Source organism: Callospermophilus lateralis, chromosome 11, assembly GCF_048772815.1.
Source record: "Callospermophilus lateralis isolate mCalLat2 chromosome 11, mCalLat2.hap1, whole genome shotgun sequence".
Taxonomy (NCBI): domain Eukaryota; kingdom Metazoa; phylum Chordata; class Mammalia; order Rodentia; family Sciuridae; genus Callospermophilus; species Callospermophilus lateralis.
Window position 1 is genome coordinate 102,300,140 of NC_135315.1, and position 25,666 is coordinate 102,325,805.

Sequence of the window (25,666 nt, forward strand, 5' to 3'; positions counted from 1 at the left end):
AGGGTATCAAGAATGTTAGGCTAAAGCCAGGCACAATGGCGCACACCTATAATCCCAGCAGTTTGGGAGGCTGAGGCAGGAGGATTGTGAGTTCAGTGCCAGCCTCGGTAACAGTGAGGTGCTAAGCAACTCAGTGAGACCCTGTCTCTAAATAAAGCACAAAATAGGGCTGGGGATGTGGCTCAGTGGTTGAGTGCCCCTGAGTTCAATCCCCAGTACCCACCCCCTCACCAAAAAAGAATGCTAGGCTAAAAAGAGAAACACTGAAAACTTGATTATGAAAATAAAGTGATGAAAGGGGCCATCTGTCAGAGGAAACCATCCATTGGCAAAGGTTTGTCAATAAATAGCAAAACAACCTCTTGTCCTTGTTTTCCTTCCCTATAAAACAAGACACACCACTGGGGTGCAGCTCAGTGGCAGGGCGCTTGCCTAGCCCGCCTAAGGCCTAGGGTTCAATCCCCAGTACCACGAAAAAGAAGGGAGGCAGAAGTGTACCCCCACGTGCTGATGGCCTGTCTGCCAGCCTGCAGTGCCACTGGGAAGTGGGGGACCTTTACAAGTGGGGCTCCGTGGGAGGAAGTCAGGGCATGGCGGTGTGCCCTGAAGAGGGCACTGGACCTCAGTCCCCTCCCTCCTCCTGCTTCCTGCCTGCCACGAGGTGAGGCCTCCTCCCACCATGAGTGCTGTGCCCACGCCACCTAGAACAGACGCCTCTGAAATGAGCAAAAATGAGTCTGTCCTCCTGATGACTGGCGCTCAGCTGCTTTTGTCACAGAAGCAGACCGGACATGCCCCTGCCTGCTGCTGCTTCCTTCCACAGTTCACTGCCTGGCACTGCACTGCACAACAGTTACCTGCCGAGTTCCCCAGCCTCACTTAAAGGGCCGATATGGGAATCAACCAGCGGAATTTGAACGGGTCCAAGTCAGCGGAGTTGTGCGCAGGCCGGGAATTCGAGGGCTGCAACAAAAAGCCCACAGGAAAGAGGGTTAAGGAGCTCTCCCGGGGAACAGGTGTGCACAGTCCCTCTGTACAGACAGGCTGTGTGCCGCTGTTCCGGGTCCAGGACACGGAATCGGGAATCCATCTGGTTCTCCAAGACCTCATCCGTGGGGCCTGGGGTTCCAGGTCTCTAGGCCAGAGCAACAGCCAGCCCTGTGCACCTGCTGCTGAGGGCCGGGGACCACAGCTGAGTTCTAATTTAGGGGCCTGTGTTTTAAGTCAAGGTCAAAAGTCTTTTAAAACAAGCTACACGGACTCCAATGTGTGTGGAATAAACATGGGCCATTTTCAGGGATATAAAAGTTGATTTCTTACATAGGCCTCCACGTGAACAGACGTCTATAGGGAGACTCAGAAATGCCCTGAGTACCCGATTACATTAGTTCCCCTCGGAATAAGTACTAATCAGCCTGTGAGCTGCGGTGCTCAGCGAGCTTTCTAGTTCAACATCGCAGGAGACAGCTGTGGAGAGGTAGCTTTAATTAAAAGTGATTCTTGTCTTACCAATTTCTTTTTCAGTTTACAGTTTTCTTTATAAACCAATATGACAGCTCTCTTAAAAACTAAAAGGAAAAGAGAAAGAAAAGTCATTATTTAACAGAGACTCTTTCAAGGTTAATCTAATGCTAAATGTTTTACTAGAACAAAGCACTTCAAGCTTGGGAGTCGCTAAGATCGCACTGTGATCCCAACACCAGGTGTGTTGGTCATCCTGCGTGGAGTGTTCTAAAGCAGGACCTGGCACTGCGAATCTTCCTGTTTAACTGAATGCTGAGGATACAGTGTGCATCTCATTGGCGCTACACCCTCTACACTTGCTCTTCCGACTCTCAGAATTTAAGAGATTTTGAAGTGCAGCAAGCTTTAAGATAGCAGGTTTCAAAACAGCCTTGGGAGATCTGTGCCCATGACTCTTGTTCTGAGCCACACGGCACAAGGTGAGGCCCTTGGAAAGGGCCAAAGGTGGCTGTTCTCCCGACTCCTGGGAATCGGCATGTGGCTAGCTAGGTAGGGCCCAGTTCTCCTTACTCTCTGTCTCTTGAGAGTTGACATTCTTTCTAATGGAATACTAACCAAATACCGTAAGCTCAAGGTCCTTTCTGGCTTTTCCTAGAGACAAGAACGGATTCAGCCAGGAAACTGTAGAATGCATCAGAAGTTCCCCCATGGAAAGTTCTGTTACCTAGATTGTGAAGACAGGAAATAAAGAAGATGTGGAAACCCCCAGAGGTTTACATATATGTGGTCATTTGCTAAAAGAAAAGTGCACCTATTTTTTATGGTCCCAATAACACAGAGTATTAAATAGGTTTTATAATGTAAGCTAAGCATCAAACTGTGGATAGACAATATGAAGATGAAATATTTTGCTTCACTGCACACTGTGGATGTGAGAGGGGCCTCATGAGCTACTGTTTCCATAACGTTAGTTGCACTGGTGTTCATCTGAAGGGCCTGTGTCAATATCTAGTATATTTGCCACCTCTAATCCTAAACTGCATTAGACTTGATAATAAAAGAAGTACCAACATTGAAACTGACCATTATAAAAAAAATTAAATTCTGGTTCTTTTCTATTCTTGCCATTTTTTACTCAAACTATATTGCCTCTTGCATGCATATGGACATTAAAAGCACGGAGTTCTAAATTTAACAGTCACAAGAAAAGAATAATGTAGAAAATGTCAAATCCCACTTGGACTGGCTTAAGTAAGTAGGTAGCCACTAATAGTTGATGCTCAAAATGGAAGAATAAAAAAGGAGAAGCCCTTGATTCTCTCTGCAGGCTGCTCCCCTCTTTCCCTCATCCTTTCCTCCCAGCACAAGAATTGGGACTGGGAGATGTCATGCCCAGGGGTGGGGACATGAATCCAGTGAAGTTTACTTGTAGTCTTTGGTTCATTGTGAACATGTCATTAGGTTACATTTTGAGACCAGTGTAGTGAATTGCAGGTTAAAAATTAAGTTTTCTCCCCCAGGAGAGTACTATCAGCGTAGACTAAACCCCATCTACCCAGGCCTAGGGCCTCTCTGAGTCCAGAGCCCAACAGACCTCCTTCTCTGGACCACTCTGGTCAGCTACCAGCTGGTCAAACACGGTCCCGTAGTCCTCATAGATCTTCTGCATCTCATTGATGTGGCTTGCTACCTTTTCCATTGCCTTCAGTGCCTCTGCAAAATATGAAATCATGTTTATCATGTCTGTTTGCTTTAAGTCTGTCCAACAACAGTGATGAAGGAGCTTCAGGGGAGAGCCATCCAGACTGGTTCCCACCACCACCAGCATTGCTCAGGTGTGGCTTCCCAGGGCCCCCTGTAATCTAGTCCTTTCCGTGAACAGCCAGATACCTTCTACCTCAAATTCTCTTGGTGATGACTAACAGCAGCGCTAACACGCAGCACTTCCCACTAGACATGCATCACGAGTGATGAATGTGAATCATCTCATCCCCACCATAAAATGATGGCTGTAACCAACCTCATCTTAAAGAAGAGAGAATTGAGATACAGAGTGCTTTGCCAGATTCTGGATAAAAACAAGGGGTGGGGTCAGAATTCAACCCAAGAGTGGCAGGCCTCAGGGCACCTGCTCCTGAAGGCAGCCTCTCCTCCAAGGCCACTTACTGGATTGGAATCCATGATTTTCAATTAGCAGTTACAGATGTAAACTGTGTAAACACCTTGCTGCCAGAGCAGTGGTTTGTATTGATACATGGTGTTTAATACATGGTATGAGGGCACATAAGGGACAAAATGATTCTGTCAAAGTCAAAAAAGCAAAATTCCAAGTCACCTCAAAATAAGTATTTTAACACTTTGTTCTCCTCATTCAGCATTTTCATCCTCTACCAGGAGGGAGGTTTGGAAGTTGTTAACAGACTTTTTAAAGGTCATTGTAATGCAAAACAAACTCTTTGTATGTATCTGAATACTAATCATAATTTGTATCTTTACTTGGAGAATTTAACTTTTATATAAAAAAATTCTGTCTGCACTACTTATGACCCATAGTATGCTTGTCATGGATGAACAAGTTGAATTTACTCCTCTGGTGCTTATTATTCACTACTGCTAACCTTTATTAACAAATCTGTTTCTCTCCCCAGAAATTTTATGAGCTGGCTTAACTTGACATCCTAGTTTTGACATGTGGAGAATAAATCACTACTCTCTCTCCTGTCCAAATGCAGCATCTCTCTAAGGGATCCTCTACTCTGAAATTGCAGGGCCCTGTGCTTTGTCCAGTAGTACCTCAAGCCAGTCATTTCAGAGGCTTCAGATGGTAAAGCATCAGCCTGGACCTCAAAGCACAGTCGGCCACTGAGCACTCCGCCGCCAGCCCTGCTCTGCTCAGAGATGTCCACAAGGTGGCGCCTCCCCCAGCACGTAGGATCAGCAGCACCAGGGCAGCCACTGTCACAGCTCCCCAGTGGCAGGAGGAGGCCTAACTTGTTGTTCTGGCAGCCAGTTCACCAGCCAAGTGACTCAGGTAAGCTACCTGAGTCACTTTAAATCACCTTCTTTCAAAGATTCAGATCGAATCACCCCTCAGAATTGTTGGGAGCTTCTGCAGGAAACTGATTTTACCAAAGGACTCTGTATTCTAAAGGAATGGCCATACTGAGCTGTCATCACATAGGAAAACCGAATGAGTCGCAGCCGTGACAGTGACTCAGAATGTGTCCCCTGCAGCTCATGCTGCCATCCTCGCAGCCTCACCTGTCAGGTGGTAGTGCTCCTCGCTCTCGTGGTCGGTCAGGGACACGAGCTCCCGGAGCAGCAGAGGGTACTTGAGCACTCGCTGAACCGGCTTGATGAGGTAGGACTCCAGGGTGGAGGAGTGCTGCTTGGTGGGATTCCGCGCATCCAGAAAAGCCTTAAAGGCCTTATCGGTTTTGGCTGTAAGCAATGGGGAAAGACCCTTAGAAGAGCTTGGTGGGACACATGACACTCTATCATTTGTCTTAACAAAGTTTTAGACCATCCACTTCTGTAGTCCTCGTGATGCGATCCTTAAATAAAGGTCCAAGCACATCACTGCACCAGGCACCCAGTTATCAACCTGGGATCCAGCCTCAAAGCTCTAACGGTCCCCTGAGCAAAGGAAGCTTACTAGGAAGGCAGAGGAGTACAGGCCCACCCCAAGAGGGGCACCGAGTCTGAACGCGCCTGTCTGGCTCTAGGTGCACACTCAGGGTCGCTCTCACAGGCACCCTGGAAAGTGAGTTTCAAACCATTCATCAAGCCACAAGACTACTTCCAGATCCTCGGCCGTACCCCACATATGATTCAGATGGTAGCACAGCCAGAGTGTCTTCCACCGGCCTCGCTAGCACTGTTGTTCCCTCTTGTCTCCATCTCATGGTGCTATCTGAAAAAGCCCCACCATTTTTCCTTTGAAATAAGCCGATGAGCCCTGCAGCCTAACCCTCACAGAGCCACAGCGCCGGTGCACTGACTTTGGCAGTGAGGACTGCCTTTCTCTTCAGTGTCAAGTGCCACGAAGTACACCCAGGAATCCGGGTGCCCGTGATATGAGTGCCAGTGGCCACACCAGCTGCCACTTTGCATTCCACCAGGTGGCCTCCTTGGCCAGCTGTTTGGAATGCAACCCATCCAAATGAGGATAGGCCCTTATTTGGGGTTATTTGACAAAGGCGAAATCTCAGCATCTAGAAGATGCAGTACCATTTTTCTACAGACCTTCAAAATAAGATGATATTTGTAGGAGGAAATGCCTGGAGTTCAGACCTCTGTTCAAAGTGACTGGACACAGTGGATTCTGGCCAGTTTTAGGAATTGTAAGTGTCCCAAGACTCCATCTTTTAAACTTGGGGCTTCTGAGGTACTGACAGCTCTACATTAAACTGAATGCAAAAGCTGTAGATGTGGTTATACAGTGTCAGGAGAAAGATCTCGGTGCCCCAGGACAGTGTGCAGAGAAGGGCCACCACTGGGAGAGTGAGTTCTTCCCAGTTCTACAAAGAGACTCCAATAGTTCACACACATCTTGTGGGTTTGGTGGTAGTTTGTCATTGCTCCTCCAGCTAAAGAGGGTTGACACCAGAAAGTCCTGAGCACGCATTTCTTTCTATCCCATCCAAGATGTATGGTGGTAGGTTCCATAAGGCTGGGATGTGGTAAGAAAGGAATCCATGAAATCCAACAGCAGAGGGCGACCACCTAGCAAAGCAGCCACTGTGTCTCGGGCACATCTGCTCAGTGCTGCCAGTACACTGAAATAAGTGAAAACTGTCCCCAGAACTTCTGACACTTTCAAGACTAAAAAAAAGAACCAAATCCATTGAAATTGCACTTACCTCTGCTTGTTAAAATACAAATTTACTCTGCATCAAAACGAAAAATACTAAAGACCAAAACACATCTATAAAAGATATGCACTACTCACCACGCTCAAGAACCTTCTGTACTTTAATATGGTTAGCACAGAATCCGCTGTACAGTTTAAAGTGGTCGGCGTAATAGAGGAAAGAGCCTCCAAGAGAAAACAGCAGTTTCTAGAAGGGGAGGAAAAGTCAAATCAGACTCGCTTTGCTCCAGTGTGGGCTTCTGGCAGATGCAGGCCTGCTCCATAATGTCCTCCTTGGTACCAAAACACAAGTGCCTCAAAGTCCCCACTGACATAAGCCCAGGGCTGCTCTGCTCACTCTGGATGCACCCAGATTCCCCCAGTGGGCCAACAGCTTGAGGTTCTGGCAGAGCCTTCTGACTTGGTGTGCCGTCAGAGGACAGGCAGCGGAGAGTGCTAAGAAACGCACCCGCCGAGGAGGGCCAAGAGGGTGCGGGGCTGGACAAGGTCTGGAACTGGACTCTACTTCTGGACCCCTTTCCATGGCCTCTTGGCTCCTCGTCCCTGGGGGGTGTGGGGAGGTGGGGTTCGTGTCATCCCTGGAGTTTCCTCTGGCACCACAGGCGAGAAGGCTCCATCGGAGCATCTGAAACCTATGCGGTCCAGCCAGGTTCCCAGGACCACAGAGAAGGGGAGGTTCAGGGCAGGTGTTCTTGCTTCAGAAGCAGTACCCCAGATACCTCCCGGAAAGCTAAGAAAGGAGAAGGGTGTGGTCCAGGGCCAGGGGATGCTGCAGAGGTGGGGCTGCCCAGACTATTTGACTGGCAGAGCATTTACTTTAGGAGAAAAATCCATGGCCTTCTTTTACCACCTGCCAGGGAAACAGTGCAGCGAACGTGCAAAGTTCACCTGGACAAGGACACCAAGCCTTCTTGAAGAGAGATTTTTGCACCATTCCCACCTAATTTTGCTTTAAATCTAAGTCTAAAATACTCACTCTAAACTGTGAGGGGGTTTCCAGTACATCGAAGTCAGAGGAGGCTGAGATCCCATCCTCCAGTGTCTCCAGAAACACCTTCTGAAACTCCAGCATCTCTGGCAAGCTTCCGAAAAGCGACTCCATCTACGTGAAGGTTGGGGTTTGAAAAGAGTGTTAGCCAGGACAAGCTGGATGCCCCCTCGGGCCCACATGTCAATCACAAGGAAGGTCCCCAAGAAGCAGAAAGAGCAAATCTTTTCCAGAAGAGCATTTTCATAAGGGATTTCACTTAAATGTAGAGAAACATATAGCTTCAGCCCCTGTGATTCCATATTTCTAAGATAACTTTTTACACAGATGTAAAATTCTTGGTATTCAAATCAGGAAAGATGGAAGTCCACAGAAAAGAATGAATTTCTGTGGCTTAACATTGAAAGTGCATGTTCTGGAAAGTAATTTGGGAACATACGTCCTCCACTATAAAAAACAATGACCAGCCCTCTGCCCTTGCCGTGTTCATGCAGTAGAGGCCACACGTAGGACCTTCAGGAGACCCCACGCCCCGGTTACTCATTGGAATCACTACACAGAGTCTGTGTGAGATCTGCCTATCAGTACACAGAAGGAACGAGTGCGTTATTTACCTCATCTTGGGTTAGAAAAGTCTCATTCTGAAGTGGCTCCAAGTATAATTCAAAGAAGCAGCTCAGATCCTGAAAGAAGAAAGTCTTCTTAACACCTAAATCTGAAATACCCCAGTGATTCCAGCAGCAGACAGTAGCTCAAAATGCTCCCATTAGGATGGTGAGGTGCATCCTGCTGACACTCTGGGCACCCAGAGGGGTTGTTCTTGCTCACCTAATGCAAAGCTTAATAACACTCATCAGCTGGATTCCACAACCTTCCTCACAGCTTGATCTCCTATCTGTGTTGACAAAACACGCCCTCTCTCTAGGCCACTGCCATAGGACCCTTCCCTGCAGGGGAAGCAAGGTGTGGCTGGGGATTGCTGCCAGGGGGACCCCACTGGATATCTGGGTTCCTTCTCTGCACCAGGGCAAGGGGACAGCTCCAACATAGGACTGGAAGAACGAGATCGGGAGAGCTCTTCGATTTGGGGGTTGATACATTAGCAGAATTTTAAATTCCCATGATCAAATGCAAGAAAAGAATCCCCAGAGATTAGCAGTTAGAATGTTTAAAACGTGAGCTACATTTGTAAGCTCAGAACAGTTGGAGCTCACTGTATTTACAAACCCTCTAGATGAAGGGTTTTTTAATTTAATAATTTGAAGCTGAGACCAGGATATAATTAAGTGATAGAAAATATTTCTCTTTGGTTTTTCATTTATCCTGAAGAATTTTTAGTCCTAAAATACTAGACATAGTTGACTACTAAGTCAGCTGCAGTGGCTCCCTCATTTTACAAGGGAGAAATCTAAGAGCCAGAGAGCTTTCTCAAGCCCAAAGTGCCTCCTGGACCATCAGTCTGAGAACAAGACTAGGCATGCGACACTAATGGTGCTTCACCATAAAAACATCCCTGGCTTTCCTCCCTCGCCAAATTGCACAGTGGCCTGAGAAGTGAGAAGGGAGCACACAGATGTTGATCATTTCAGGGAGCATGCAGGAGTCCAGGTTAGGTTAAAGAATGACCACAAGGAAAATGACGTGTTAAATGTCAACAAAAATAGCAGTAGTGGGGTGTGTGTGTGAATCACAGGAGGCACCAGGTGCGGTTACTTTGTAGACAGTGGCAGGCACAGCAGTCACTGCTGTCCAGTCTAAGGCCACCCAGGGGACTTACTGCACAGAAAGAGCAGGTCACGCTGGGCTGGGGGTGGCAAAGAGCTACAGCCTGAGACCCTATGAAAACAAAGTGCAGGTTCTTGCAGAGAAAGGGGAGCCAGCCCCTCCTGTCCTGACCCACAGCTTGCACGGTGGTCCTCTACTAGTTCACAGGGAGATGACCCGCCCAGAGCAGCAGGAGGTATCAGGGAGAAGAAAATAGTGACAAAAAGGGACCTGATCCTACTCTTTCTCTGCCCATCAAGGCTCCAGGACTCAGGATATCAGAAGGACTCTGGAGCTCTCAGAGCTACCCAGAGAAAGGCCACCATGGATGCAAACAATCGCTCAGAAATCTGGCTGTCATTCCCTGGTGGTCCCCTGAGCTCCCCATGTTCACTGCAAGACCAGACAGAATGGAGAGCAGAACTAATCTCATCTAGCTTTTCCTTTCTCCCCTATAGACCAAAGGAAGGGGCTTGGGGGAGCTTTCCTGGTCTACCTGTAAGCAAGGCTTTTAAAGTCCAAGGGCACAGTAGAGATGTGACTGAGAGAATCTCAGCTGCACCTTGTGGAGAAGGAAGGGAAGAGCCACATGTGTGCCAGCACTCGGATCCTGGCCTCAGAACGCAGAGCTGGAGGCTCAGGAATAGCACAGGGACCAAGTGAGTTGGAGAAGATGTCCTAGGACATGCAGCCAGATTCGGCAGAGCCAGGCCTGGGTTCTCAGCCACCAACCTGTGCCATCCTGTTCCAGTAACAGAGAAGTAAAGTGACCTGATAATAGGTCCAGAGTTTCAGCAAATACTTAAAGTGAGGAAGTCTGCTTTCCCAGGCGCCAGTGTTCCCCTGGGGTAGGTGAGATAAGGAAATAAATTCTTTGGGTCCCCTAGACATTTGACATGATTCCCTCATCATGGAATGGGAATGTTCCCACATGATTCCCTTGCATTAGCCTCTGCTGCCCATGACCCCTGGGCTCTGGGGGCTTGCATCTGCAGTGGTTTCTGTACAGACTGCTGCCTGTGTCCTATCACCTAAAGTGATCTCTGCCCCGCCCTAAAGCAGTGCAGACTCCCTTCCCACAGATTGCAAATGACAAACTAGAACATCTGTTTCCATAGTGAGAGCTACCTTGGTAACAAAATGAGCCGAGAATCTAATTTTTTCTGAGTCTTCTCAGCTCTCCCACCCTCTCACCCTGCCCTCCTTTCCTGCAATGTTTCATGGCTTCGAGGAGCAGGTGTCTGTCTCATGAGTGGCAGGTGTCCCGGGCAGAGGTGACGTGAGGTCACTGCTAACATAACAACTCGCCGTGACCAAAAAGGAGTGAGCGTCTGACACCTCCGTTACCTTCACATAGGACTTCTCGGTGTCCAGCAGCTCCTGGATGACTTTTCGGAGGCGGTCTGCATCAGAGAGGTGGCATGCCAGGGGCCTTGGAGGCGGGTCCTGACTCTCCCTGGGTCCCTCCATGCTGTTCGTCTGGGAGTCGGTAAAGTCCCTGCACAGCGCGGCAATCTGTTCAGCACTCTGAGAGGTGAGGAGAGGTGGGGAGTAGTTAATGCCCAGGATGCTGCTCCCCATTCCCACCAGCGCCAGCCAGCCATGCCAGCACTCAGGAATCGCGCACAGGGCTGCGTCAAGGGCACAGTTTCATCCATCCCAGACCACTCTACCACTTAAAAGTCCAGCGAGGGAAATGGCACCTACCCTGTGTTTAATACTGACACAGGCTTCCCACTCATGACAGCCATCAAACGCTTCTTTCCTACTGGAATCAGCCTCAAGGCCCAGGGCCCACCCTCTACAGCAAAGCTGACATTGCTCTAAAACCAAGGTGTGGTCCTTTCTGAAAAGCACACACAGGAGACGTCCCAGCTGGGCCCACCACATCCCTCAACAGTTGGCCTAACTAGCTTTCCAGGATGGTCAGGAATCACAGTTAAGTGCCACACAGTTTAGGATGGCTTGGATCCAGTCCACCTAGAGTTTGGCCTTCAAATCTGACCATTTAGCTGAGCCAACATGTGCCAAGTATGAATGGAAACGTCTCAAGCTGGTGCCTATCTATGTTGGGGATGGGGCGGAGACTGGGAGATGAGAGAGAAGGCCTTCTGAAAGGGGCTGCAGAGCCCAGTAGGGACACGGGTGGAAGCAGGTGCCATAGTGACACCTGGTGAGAGTGAGAACAAGAGCAGAGGCCAGACCCGTGGGAAACCTTGGAGTATGGCCAAGTTGGGACTTGGCAGTGAGTAGCCATGGCCAGACCTAGCAAGAGAGGGCGCTCATCCAGGTAGTGGGGACAGAGTCACACAGGTTGAGTCAAAAAGGAACAGGAAGCCGGGCGCAGTGGCACATGCCAGTAATCCCAATGGCTTGGGAGATTGAGGCAGGAGGATCGCGAGTACAAAGCCAGCCTCAGCAAGGTGCTAAGCAACTCAGGGATACCCTGTCTAAATAAAATATAAAATAGGGCTGGGGACATGGCTCAGTGGTCAAGTGCCCCTAAGTTCAATCCCCACTACCCAAAAAAAAAAAGGAGGAGCAGGAATACCTGGGGAGAGCAAGGCCTTCAGTGCCAGTCCCTGTTAGGTCTGAGCAGTGCAGTGGCTTCTCACAGTGACACCCGCTGAGAGCCATAGCCAAGTAGGAATGACTCATGGCATTTTTGGTTGAAAGGTAATGCCAGCAAGCCATTGAGATGATATTGATTATGTTAAGATGTGCATTCAATTGGAGATTAGACCCCTGCTGTCCGCCTGGGCCTGCTACTTTGGAGCTTTCTCAGGACTCCCCGGAGAGTTCCCATTGGTTGGGAAGTGCGGTAGGAGGGAATTCCTGAGGAGGGAATTCCTGTTGGGGAGTGTGTCCTGGGAGGAGCCGAGTGGCGTGGCGTTCAGCATTTTTCCCTGGAGTGTGTGTGGAGTGTGCTGGTGGAGTTCAGAAATAAAGTTTGTTCCTGCTTGAGTGGCTCATGATTTTGTGCCCAGACAGACTGCGTGCCGCAGACACCTGTGTGCTCCTGCAGTGGAGGGGTTTCCTGTCTCAAGCACGCCCCCCATTGGCCTCCACAGGTCCTGGAGCACCATCAGATCACACCCCAAGTGTCCTCTGTGCTCTTTCTTTCCCTCCTACCCACATACAGCCCACCCCATCTTACCCCATGTCAGTCTGGAGGCTTGTCGGGGGCCAGCACCTCTCCTTGTCCCTGCCCCACACGCCCAGCTCAGTGCTCACTTCCCCAGCAACAGAGCAGCCACCCAGTGCCGACAACCAGTGCTCATCACCATTAGCCAGCCTCTTGTGTCTCAACCCAAACAGTCCTTCCTTCAGTTTAAATGCCTTCATGCCTGGACTATGTCCATCTCCATCTGGGGTAAAAAGCTGAACTTGACATTAGGTCTCTTAACGCTAGCTTAATTCATTCACTTTGCCTGGAAATTTTAGAACACAAACATGATACAAGTACATGGTGGCCTGACATACATTCTACACACGCTGTCACCAGGCAAATTCAATGCCTCAGAGAAAACACAGGTCACTCTGGCCCACCTTCCCCCATCCGACTCCCTCCCTGACAGCGTCTTCAAGTGATGGGAACACACAACCAAGACAAGAAGTCAGCGCGGACCTCCTGCCTGGCCTTTCAGTCTACTTCAGTGGCTCCAGCTGCAGGCCTGCTCTTAATCCAAAGAAGTGGGGGACAGATCCTGCCCAAGGACAGGAGACTCGCCAAGGCAGGACAAACCAAAGCACATGGACTCTGTCACCAAGCGCCAGTCTAACTGGTGTGTCCAACGCTCTGTAGATGGCTCCACCCAGCTGCCTGACCATCCAGACCATCCCAGCCATGTCCACTACCATTTCTGTGCTTCCTGTTCTACTTAAAATCCACGCGGGTTCCTTACCTAGAAATGCACCAAGACCCTCAGCTTTGAGAACAGTTCTTAGAGGCTTGAAAGCCAGTACTCCAATTCCGTGGGCATGTAAGATCAGCTTCTGGAATGCTGCAGAGTCCCGTCCTCTGCTGGCTCCCTCTAGCTGTCATGGTCCACCTCTATATCCTTGGATTCCTCTTGTGCATGGGGGCATGGAATAGAGGGGCCTTCATGGTGACACCCAACAACACAGTCCACTTGGTACCTACCCTACTGCTCAACCCCATACAGAGCAGTAGTCTTTCATTAGACACCATCAGCAGCAGCATGTTCTTGTCAGGGAACCCACAGGACAGACCCTGGGGCAGTCTGTCAGCACCGGGCCTACAGCTGTTGAAAGGCCATTCTCCCCAGCCATGTCTTCCCGACCATGCGGGTGGGGGTTGAAAATAAAGCAGAAGCAAACCCAGAGGAAGACACTGCCCCTCTGGAGATGGGATTTTTCACGTTGTTTTGGACTAGGTAAATATAAACCTACAAGGCTCAGACCAAACCCAACATTTAACAAAAAGATGCTTTCAGACAGAAAAGTTAATGGAGAAATGTTCTCTAACAATGACTGACAAAAATCGTAGCTTCACTGTTGCTAGACCCCGAAGCCACAGGCAGGCAGTTCCCAGGGTGAGAACGCTCAGCCTCCAATATGCTGAAGGCCCAGAGAGAAACCAGCCAACCAGCCCCACAAAGAAAAAGTGCACTTCTGCACAGATACCTGTGATTTTCCACTTTGGGAAAAAAAATTGTGCTTATGTGTGCCCCCAAATATATTTTAAATGGCTAATTTTAAAAGGTCAGTATTGTACTGTATGATTTTTAAATTATTGGATACTTCAAACTATTGAACCATTAACAGTATTCTCGGACTTATAAACTTCTGCAGATTTCAAATTAAGTGACAATAACTACTGGAAATTTCATTTTAAGTCCATGAAATCTTATTTTTAAAAGTATATATATATATATATATATATATATATATATATATATATATATATATATATATATATGTCAAAGCAAAATAAAAAAATAAAACAAAAATTTAAACAGCCTAACCCAGTTTGTAAATTAAGCTAATCAATCAAACAGTTGTGTCCAATTTTCCAAAATCCTACCCTGCAATTTACCAAATAGAGTTGCTCTACTTTTAAATCAACTCAGGGGTAAATATACTCCTATTCCACACATCTGGTATTTCCCCACAGCCCCCTCCCCTTTCCCTCTACAATCAGCACCACTTTCTCCTTCCAGAATGGTATAGTAGGAAAAATGGTTGGTTGGTTTGTACAGTGGATTAAACCCAGAGCTTCTCATGGAAGACAAGGGTTCTACTACTGAGCTTTAGCCCCAGACCTTTTTTATTTCATTTTGAGACAGGGTCTTGCTAAGTTCCTCAGGCTGGCCTCAAACTGTGATCCTCCTGCCTCAGCTTCCAAAGTAGCTGGGATGACAGGCGTGAACCACAGCTTGGCTTTAGTATCAGAGCTGGGTCTGAACACTAGCTCCAAAACTTACTGGCCATCACACACTAGCCTGACAGGTTTGTTTTTTCCCCGGTTCTCAGGTTCCTCAGGTCAAAAGGGACTAATAATATCTATTCAACAGAGTTGTGGAGGAAGTGGGTTTAAGTGAGATGATAGGTTATCAAGAGCAGCAGGACTCTGACACACCAGCAGTCTTCACCTCAGCCATGGGAGGTGGAGAAAAGACCACAGTGTGCTCCTGCAGGGAGCGATCCCATCCCAGGCAGGGTGTTTCCGCGACCTCTCCTCCCTCAACTCCTATCTCCAAACACAGTGCCACAGTAGTCGACTCACAGCCGAGACTCTAGAGGAAATTGCCAAATGACTCAGAACAATTGCTCAGAACTTACTTTTTTACAAAAGTGAAAGCAGCTATATTGCGGGGCTGGGACCTTATTAAAAGGTGGGAATCTGCCCTGAGTCACCAGAGGCACAAAAGCAGCCGGGGGACACAAACAGCCTCACTCAGTCGGCACCATCCAGGTGTCCCCGGCCGGCTACATGAACAAGCCTGGTCCAGGGTGCCTAAGGGTGCTCTACCCAGGCAGGCCGTGGCTGAGGAGTTTAATGAACACATAATGCGATCCCACCCCTCCCTCTCTTGGACAATACTGAAGATGAGGTAAGATACCAGGTACCCAAATAGTAGCAAGCCAAAATTAGATCCTAACTATCATTGTAACTCTTATTCCTCAAAATAAAAGGAGCCACAGAGACTGACTGGGCTCAGTGGCTGCGGAGCTTCTCTTGATGCCCTTGGATGAGACCTGGGAGCCAGTACTGCCTAAGCACCCCCGAAGACGGGTGTATGTACAAACCACCCTCTTCTAGCCCATCAGACCACCAGACGGCTGTTTATTTTACCAAAGAGGTCTATAAATTTTAGGTTTGGGATCAGCATGTATAATCTTGCTTCCCTTTTCCTCCTAAAATCATTTTTTTTACCAATTACAGAAAACAAAATCTTTTTAAATGCAAAAGCAATGTCACATAATGTTGCATTAGTGTCAACAATCTGGAGATGTCCAATCACCACCACGGATGTAATCGTTTCTGGTCTCAGATCATTTATTTGCCATCTAGGGGTTGTTTTATGTTTAACACCCCTCAATGTCTCAGCATATTAAAAAAATAAAAGCCTTAATAGTTAAACCCACCCAACCAATTAGACTTGAAAAACCAAAATTCAAGATGCAACTGGGTTAAACAAACACAGTGCTTCTCATTGTAGGTACTTGATCATCGATTCTGTAATGTCGATAATACTAAGTCAAGACCAAGGTTGAATGATTCAGACACTTACTCAGAATTATGAACCCAGAGCTCATAGATTTCTAAATGGGAAGTCCATGGATAAATGTCATGAGATTGGTGACCTCCATGGAATTGCATGCAACTTTTTTTTTAACATGAATAAGTGCAATTTTTTGGAGATTCATAGCTTTCATGAATTCATAGCTTTCATTTATAGCTTTTAAATAATTCTCAATTGGTCTGCTCCAAATAATTTCCTAAACAAGATAAAATGCAAACAGCAGAGAGATAAGTATCTTGACCTTTTACCATTACCTTAAAAACCCTGCACCAGCCAGGCACATGGCACAGCCTTCACCATTTACTGATCTTTAACATCTGTGACAGCTCCAGAGGCTGAGGCAGGAGGATCTTGAGTTCAAAGTCAGACTCAGCAAATTAGTGAGGCCCTAAGTAACTCAATGAGACCTTGTCTCAAAAACAAAATACAGAGAAGGGCTGGAGATGGTTAAGCACCCTTGAGTTCAATCCCCAGTACCAAAAAAAAAAAAAACAACTCTGCACAAACCTCAGGGGTTTCAACTTTGGTGAACTGCATGAAGAACAATAGATGATCAGTGCTATTTTAATAGGGTAAGTTTTTTTTTTCTTTCTTCTAAGCAGCTTTCCTTCTTTTTGAGGACAAAAAGTAACATTAAGGGGTTGGGACTGTGTCTCAGTGATAGAGCGCTTGCCTTGCATGTGTAAGGCACTGGGTTCGATGCTAAGCACCACATAAAATTAAATAAAATAAAGGTATTGTGTCCATCTACAACTATAAAAATACTAAAAAGAAAAACAAGGGGCTGGGGTTGTGGCTCAGTGGTACAGCGCTCGCCCAGCATGCCTGAGGCACTGGGCTCGGGTTCGACTCTCAGCACCTAATAAATAAAGATATTGTGTCCACCTAAAACTAAAAAATAAAAATTAAAAAAAAAAACTAACACCAAGGAAAACACTGCATTAGATCAGGTGTCTGGGCAGAAGACAGACAGGAAGAGGCATCAGAGCAAGGCAGAGGAGCTGACCCACTAGAGGTGTGATGGTTTATCCAAGGACCACAAAGTGATTATCAGTGTAAGACTTAGGGCCAAAACCCATGTGATCTCCCTGCGTCCACCCTCTGTCCAGATGGCTTCCCCTAAGAATATATGGGAACATACAAATGGAATTTACACTGAGATTGGGATTTGGCTGAAAAATTCAAACTTTGGCACAGGCCTTAGTCCCAGCAGCTTGGGAGGCTGAGAGGCAGGAGTATCACAGGTTCAAAGTAAGCCTCAGCAACTGAGCAAGGCCCTAAGCAACTTAGTGAGACCTTGTCTCAAAATAAAAAGTGAAAAGTGCTGGGGATGTGGTTCGGTGGCTAAGTGCCTCTGGGTTCAACCCCTGGTAGGAAAAAAATAAGTAAATCAAACTCCCTGCTTTCTTTTCTCCCCAAAAGCAAAATTATACTGAAGTTTCCATAACTGCCTGTCTGTGACCCAGGAAGTCTAGAAAGGAAAGAAATTATAAATACAGGGCGAGGGCATGAATGCTGAAGGGTGAAGGAGAGGAATGACACAGGGAATGTGCATGCAACCCCTTCTTGACGCTCATGCAGATGTGCCACCATGAAAGGGGAATGTCACAGAGCCCAGTCTGGAGGCCCCACTCCCCCTGGGTACAGGGAGCTGGCTGGCTACTCTTTGAACTGAACCTTTGACAGGCTTAGAAAGGACGAATGCGTCCCTCTCGGTCTCAGATAGGATGGGAGCGAAACTGCTGTCCTTGCTACTCCCCAGGAAAGAGCAAGGAGGACCCTGCCTCAGAAATCAATGTGGCACGTGAGTCATTAGGTGAGACTGCCCTGTCCATAAATTATGCTTCTCTGCTGGGTAGGGTCAAAGCTTGTGTCCTCTCTGGGGAGTCTCCAGGCACTTTCCTGTTAGTCATCCTTCCAGCACCGGGAGGAGAGGGCGTAATTATCCCTTCAGTCTTGGGCTGGCTTGACAGCGACTTAATTCCAGAGCCAGGGCTCCCCCTGACAAGCCCTGATGCTCCAGCCCACCCCTCGGTGACTCACACCGGCTCCCTAGGCCGGCTCTTTGCAACTTCCCCTTGTTTTCTCCTGCTTCACTCTGTGATCTGAAGATGATCCTCAGGAACAACTGATTCTCCCCCCACCCCCCCCCCCCAGAAAAACAGGATGAAAGGGAAAGTCTGGAGAAGACTAAGAAAGCAGGGGCTGGAGCAAGACAGGGAGGACACTGGAGGCCATGAACAAAGGAGGGGAGATGGTGGAGGAAACGCAAAGCACCCCCTCTGGGCCTGGGATGGGAAGGGGAAGGCGGGGATGCAGGACCTCGGGGTCCTTCCAAATCCACCGCATCAGGGCCTCACCCCGCGCTCCGATGAGAGGTCTGAAAAGCCGGGACGGGTACAGGAGCACCAGGTCCCCCAGAGTCAGTGCTCTGGGCTTCCTGCCAGCCCCCCAAGCTCCAGAGTCCCTGCCTTTCAGATGCTCTGCTTCCCAACACCACATGCTCCACATTAAATACAGAAAGGACACACCTTTCCACAGTGACTTGCAAACTCACAGCCCCGGAGGCCACCCAACCCTAGCCCAGGTCTCGACTTTGAGAAGCCACCTGAGTGTCTGAGTTTTAAGACTGCGAGCAGTCATCAGGCAACATCCAGGGGGTGGCAATGCCCAAGTGTCTGGCACCTGCTGGCCCTTTCTTTAGTTTGCTTCTGTCCACACACTTAGCAAAGGGAATCAGCGCCATTGCAGGGCAGGGGCAGCTACATAACTAGCAAGAAAAGTCAGAGCAAGACTTCTTCCCCCTGCCTTCCCATCAAATCCCTCCTTCTCCAGGATGAGCTCGCTGCTCCCCAAATGCTTTCCAAGCAGCCACCTGCACAGGATGTCCTTCCGGAATCCTTCCAACTTCACCACGTCGGGTGCATTCACCCTGCTCTCCAGCGAGAGGCCTCAGGAGATGGAGGGGGTAAAAGAGCACCGGGCCCCCCAGAGAGCCAGCAAGAAAAGTCAGGAGCTGCTGGTTCAAGCACTGCTGGTCCTCAGGCCTCCGGACACTTCCAGCTCCCTGTTCACTCACTCCCAGGCCCTCCCCAGCTCCCTGCCCTGGAATTTGGGGTAATTTTCTTTCTTTCTTTCTTTCTTTCTTTCTTTCTTTCTTTCTTTCTTTCTTTCTTTCTTTCTTTCTTTTTTTTTTTTTTTTGCATTTTGATAGATGAGTGATATCTGCAACCCTGGTGCATATTGTGTGTGTGTGATCCTTGATAGAAAGCAGGACGGGACTCCTGGTTTCCTCCGCACGCCAACCCGTCCTGCCACACCCAGCACAGGGGTAGCATCTGCCTGGCACATCAAGGTCAGACCCAGAAGAATAGGACATGAATGTCCTGTGTAGGAAGGTGAGAAAACAAATCCAACTAACTACAGTGAGATTAAATGCCCTTCAGAGTCCAATGAAAACCCGGCACAGACTCTTCAAGCAGGTCCACAAGTCTGCCACCAGGTCCTTCCAAAAGGAAGTATGGCAGACGGGTGCACCAGGCACAGAACTCAGCCCAACATTGCTCCTGTGTCCTCCCAGCCCTCCTCCACAAGGGGCGGAGTGTGCAGGACCCCAGGGGCCAGCAGCACCCCCAGGCTTCCTGAGCATCTCAGTAGTCATGGAGGAGGCAGAACTCACACACAGAGCTGTTACTCAATCATGTTCAACAACCCTTCAGAAAAGCTCTCAGTGCATGCCACCATACCGGAGGAAAATTCACTAAAAAGCCAGCAGGCCTTATCCTCCAACAGATGACAAAGAGCCAAAGACCCCAATCCTAAGGCCCTGGCTTCCAAGTCTTTCCATTTCATGAAGCAGTTCAGGAGGATTTGACCACTTACACTACACCAAGAAGGCCGGGTGGCAGCTAAGACACTTAAGTCATGTAGTCGGATTCATTTCAGTGACATCCTGTTAGCATGCTTATCTGACACTGAATCTCCCAGGTGAAGAGGCCGCCGGTTGAATGGAGGGGGAAGGCACTCAAAAAACGGGCACACGGAGATGTTCAGGAGGCGGTAACTTACAACTTCGTCACCTAAAAGCCGGGTGACTTGCCTGGTCACACAGTGGTAAATCCAGGCAGACAAATTCAGGTTTCCAACCAGAATCAGGACCTCCCCAAAACACTACTGCCTGCAAAGAAAGACTGCCTGGGATGACGTCATCAAGCAAGATGACATGCTACCAGAGGGCATCACACCCCAAGTCATCTTTCAGGAGCAAAGCGTTTGCTCAGAGAATGTTCTCCCCATCCATTCAGATAGGAATTAGATCCGATAACTGGCATCAGAAATAGATATGAATAGTTTTAAGAAAACTATTAGTTTTAAGAAATCAATGGACAGTCATGTAGAAAGACTACCATTTATAAATAAATTATGTTTTTAGTTTGCCTTTTTAATAAGAAACATCTTACACCCCAGAAAACCATGAAATAATGCAGGAAACTCAAAGAAAGGTACATACATGGAAGTGCTGGAAAACTAACCATGTAGTCCAATAATCTTTTCCTATTCTTTTAGCTTCCTGTATATGCAAGCCCTTCCAAGTAATTCGTGTAAAAGCCTGAAAAGGTTGGGCTAAGTGGGTGGGCAGGAGTTAAATATTAAATGCAAGTTATGTTCACACTGTGTACAAAAAACCTGACCATTAGTGTGCATTCTTTTCTTCTACCTTGAAAAAATAAACAGGACAAAATATAACTTAAACATGATTAACTTGCAAAGAGCACAACACATGGTTGTCATGCTGTATATCTCCAGATTCTCAATGCTCTGTTCTATCAACACAACGCCTACAAACTGCAAAAATAATCACTGCCAAAGCTACACGAGGTGATTACATAAAATTCTTCTAAAAAGCTGCAAAATTATTTAATCAGGAAGAACTAAATGAAAAATTCTGCTTACCTTGTAGAAAACGGGCTTCATCTTTGTGGATTTTCTTTCACAGCATTAAGCCCAGTGCAAGTGTGGGCTATGCTCCCAGATTTTACAAGCAGAAAATTATTTGCTATAAGTGAATTCTTCCTTTCTTTCTTTTCAAACACATTATACAGAGTAAATATGTTCCTAGTCTTTTCTGATAATCTGTCTCTGACAAAACAATTTCTGAGATCAACTTCAAAGACCTAAGAATGAGAAGGGGAAAAGTTGACCATGCCACAGAACTAGTGTACAAAGAAAGTTCTCGTACCCTCAGCCATCAAGAGAGCTCAGAGATTACTGCCGGAATACCTTGTGGAAGGAAAACAGTATCTTCTCATCTGCATAATAGCCTGAGACATTTTTCGAGTAAAATCAATTTTCAACGAAGAAAATCATTTAAGCATGCCCACATTTGGATCAGAATCTACACCCAAGAAAATCCACACCCTCCTTTACTTACATGCTGCACATAAAAGAGAGAAGTTCAAAGGAAACTGCCCCCTCTGAGAGAAAAGATCACATCCAACTCGGCTGCAGGGAGACGCGTAAGGCACGTCCTCTCCCGCTCTCATCCCCAGGCGATGAAATGAAAAAAATCCCAAACTGTTCCTCCCAGTCACATCCACGAGGACATCCTAGCACCACCGCCCTCTTCCTCCAAAGCAGCCAAAGCAGTGACAGGGGAAGGCTCACCCTCTTCCTCTAGATGCCCACCCCACTCTGTGAGCCTGCCTGCCTGGAGAGGCACCAGCTTATGGCAGACGTGGAGACGGCAGAACCACCAAGTGCTACGTCTTCAGAGCCAGTGCCAAGTCCATGGGGGGTCCGCTTCACACACCTTGAATTCCCACGACAAACCCAAAACTCTCTGAACCCCCTCGCCTGAAGAAAAGTTGTTTATTCCTTTCAAACTCCCAACTATTACAATAGCACATGCTAATTGCTAACAATACTGGGGGGGGATCCCCCACCCAGGAGAGGCTGACAGGGTCACACAAAGAGCGGTGACAGTAATAGGCACCCTCAAGGAGAGAGAAGGCAATCAATTATGAACCATTTGCAGAAATTGCCGGGCTGTCAAAAGCCCCGGTTACAGCTGTGCTTCATCAAGCCAGGCTTCGTTTGATTTTCAATGGAAATTATTCCTTATTATCGAGTCTAGAATACTTGTTAGTAAAATATCCCAAATAGCCCAGGTTCAACCAGAGTCTAATCTGAAAAGAAGTTAATGACCCTGAGAAGAACCAGGAGCAGGGGCAGCACTTCTCCTTAAGAGCGACCCTGTCCTGTGGGCACCTTACAGAGGACAGTGCCTGGGGGCATCCTGAGGATCTGCTCCCCGACATTGGGCATCAAGACATTCCCAGCCACCATTTTAAACAGAAGACGACTGCTTTCAGACACAACAGTGTTCCTAGGAGGTTAGAAAGGTGTAGAAGAACATATTTTATCATTAAACTTGAAACATACTTTTCATTTATATCCATCTCAATTATCATTATTGGTGCCATTTGATTCTTTTCCCCCCAAGACACAAGGAATACATCAACCACTCAGCATTTCCCTAAGTATGTTAATATTTGAAAATTCAGGAAGGTGATTACCATACACTTGAGAGGAATTTTGCAGCAAATGATTAACCTATTCACACAGGCTGAGTGTCCCCAATCCAAAAATCTAACATCAAAAATGCTACAAAATCCAAAACATTTTGTGCATCTGACATGATACCCTGAGTGGAAAATCACACAAATAACCTCATGTGGGGGTTACAGTCAAAACATAAGCACCCTAAAAACACGGCATAAAATCACCTCCAGCAACTATGTATAAGGTGCATATGAAACAGAAGAATTTCACGTTTAGAACTGGGTCCCAGCCCCAAGATGCCTCAAACATATAGTGCAAATATTTAAAATTTGAAAAAAGTCTGAAATCCAAATTCTTTTGGTGTCTGGAATTCTGGACAGGGGATAGTTAACTGGTATTCTCCTTCAATAGGTTCTCTCTCCTGTGTTCTTTGGTAGGTATAAAGGTATGCATGAATGAATGTATTTGCACTCTCCCTTCACCGTGAGTAACAATGGAGATGAGAGCTCAGATCACCCCAATTCCAACCTGACCACAGCTTTCACTGCTCTTCTAAATTCCTAACTGATGCTCCCAGGTTGACTTTATAACTGCTATATCTTCCGCAGCCACTGTCATTGAATAGTTGGAAATAGCCTTAACATGCTAACTTTCCACATATCTGTTTTATTGAATCTTAAAATACAACAAATTTGGGGTGGGGAATTAATTTCCTTCTTAAGAACTTCAGTGTGTAACTCAAGCAGATTATCACAGGGAGAAAATCATTATCCTTGATGGCGCTAAGTGATTTCCCCCAGCTGCCATGCTGTGCCCGTGCCTCCTGGGCATACTTGCTTTAAATAGAGCACCTCACTTCATGAGTGTTTCAGGAATGTTTGCTTTCTTAAAAAGAATAATAATAAGGCAAAGAAACTTATCTATTTCATGCTCTACGAGTAACGGCTTCATAAAAAAATATTGATGAATATTTGCTATAATATTGGTTTCTAAAAGCAAATAACCCACCAGAGATAGAACAGGAATAATACTAAAAATGCTGATGGACTTCAGTTTAGGAGAAGAAATTGCATCCTGGGGCCTTGAGCAGACCCTGAGGAATTGGCAGGGAAGGGTAGAGAGCTATGGCAGGAGGCAGGCAGGGAATGGAGGAAAGGGGAAGGGAAGAGAGGAGATGGGAGGCTGGACACCAGGGAGTGACCACTCTGAAGGTGTGGGCTCTCACCTGATGTGACCTTCGTAGTGGACATCATTATCCACAAAGGGCGTGCCACATGGCTCAACCATGTGGAGTCTGCCACCGAGGGGCTGACTCCTGGAGCTGGTTTAAATCCGAATGGCATGCAGTCCCACTTTAGCTTTTGTTTAAATTCCTGCTGTTATGGTTTAGATGTTGATGCAGGAATGTTCAGAGGTGAGGCGGTTCACCCTAGTTTGAGTGGACTGACTGGAGGTAACTGCAGGCAGGTGGGGCGTGGCTGGAGGAGGTGGGTCACTGGGGGACGTGGGATGGAAGGTTCACCTTCCCTGTGGCCAGCCCCCTTTCCCTCCCTCTCTCTGCTTCCTGGCCACCATGAATGGTGTGGCGGGTCTCCTTCCCCACGATGTTCTGCCTCACCTTGGTCTACACAACTGAATCTGTGAGCCAAAATAAACTTTTCCTCCTCCTACATTGTTCTGGTCAGGTATTTTGGTCAGTGATGCAAAGCCGACTAGCATACCTATTGCTGCTCATATTTCCTCCATTCATATTTCGTATTTAAGAGAAAAACAACTAATACAAAACAGTTATGATTTCAAAATCGAGACTGGATTTTAAGATACATCATGTCAGACCCCTTTTGAAAGTAGCCAACTACAAACAGTTAAACCTGCAGGAAAAGAAGGGACTGTAACAAGAGCCACTGGGGATGTTGAATAAACTGGACCCCTGGTAAGTGGCTGGTGGGGTGTAAGAGGGGGCAGTGCTGTGGGGACCTGTGGGGCTATTCCTCAGAGCTCAGCAGAAAGGCCTCCAGTCAAGCAATTCCACTTCTAGGTGTATACGTGAAATAATGGAAAACAAGCATTTCAGCAGACATTTATGCACCACCATTCGCCACAGCCTCGCTCACCGATAACCAAATGACAGCACCAACCCAAGCACCTCTCAAGAGATGAGTGGGCAAACAAAATGTGAGCTATACAGGCGGTGGGATATTATTCAGTCTTCCTAGGAATGAAAATCTGACACAGGCTAAAACGTGAGTGAACTCAGATGCAGTGAAATTAGTATCAGGAAAAAGGACAAATAACATCACATCATTCCACTAATCTATGAGGTACCTAGAATGGGCAAATGAGAGAAGGTATGACAGAGGTTACCAAGGAGGTGGGGTAAGAGAGGATGGTGAACAACTCGTTCTTGGGCAGAGTTTCTGTGTGGATTAAGAGATGGATGATGAAGATGCTGTAAAACTGAATATGCTGAAGGCCACTGAAGTGTATGCTTGAAAATGGTGACAATGACACATTTCATTTTATGTAGTTTTTAATCAAAACAATAACACGAAAGCATTCCCAAAATGGCTTACCTTTGACCCTCCCACCACGGTGGGCAGGGGGGAGATGAGGGGGGTGCGGGGGTGGGTGGAATGTAGAAAGGAACAGAAGAGTAATTTAACATGGCTTTCGGAACACCTGAGTTTAGGACTTCCTTGTCAAAATAGCTAAGCAAAACCATCATAATGTAGGAATGGTACCGTTCGCTGCTCCCTTTAATATCATGCCAAAGTTCTGTTTAAAGATAATGGCTCCCATTTGTACTTAACACTTAAAAAAATAAAAAGATAATATATTCTTTAAGGGGAAAAAAAAAGTTTGTACCAGGGACAGGATGAGTCTTCTTCCCCTTTTCCCATCTCAGGTGGAGGTGGGCGTTCACCCCGGCCTGCCTGGCTTGTGATTGGGGCAGCTTACCCTGAACGTCTGCTCCATCTTCTCCCTGTGGGACGCCTGGTCCAGGGTGCCATCTGTCTGACTCCTCTTCAGACCTGTGGTGATGTCAGGAACATTGCTGAAATCTGCAGGGGAAAGTGACAAAGACATACATGACTTTGGCCACCTGCAGCCAGACAGAGTAGACTGGCTCAGAGAAAGAACACTGCCCGCATCCTAGAGGGACGCTGGCAGCAGTCCTTCACAACCCTGAGGTCTGAGCCCACACACAGCTGGCCCTCTGGAACACAGCTGGGCTCTGAGGAAGCA

General features: G+C 47.4%; 1 protein-coding gene across 1 annotated transcript in view; it reads right to left on the minus strand.

Moving 5' to 3' along the window:
* LOC143385948 (rho guanine nucleotide exchange factor TIAM2-like) overlaps positions 1-25,451 on the minus strand; it is a 28,256-nt gene extending 2,805 nt beyond the window's left edge. Inside the window, 10 exon segments of the mRNA XM_076841378.2 lie at positions 858-963; positions 1,510-1,568; positions 2,080-2,188; positions 3,059-3,177; positions 4,726-4,905; positions 6,416-6,524; positions 7,314-7,439; positions 7,940-8,008; positions 10,437-10,616; positions 25,379-25,451. Of these exon segments, the coding sequence (XP_076697493.2) occupies positions 858-963; positions 1,510-1,568; positions 2,080-2,188; positions 3,059-3,177; positions 4,726-4,905; positions 6,416-6,524; positions 7,314-7,439; positions 7,940-8,008; positions 10,437-10,616; positions 25,379-25,396 (1,075 nt within the window). The 5' untranslated portion in view covers positions 25,397-25,451.
* Positions 25,452-25,666: the final 215 nt, after the last annotated feature.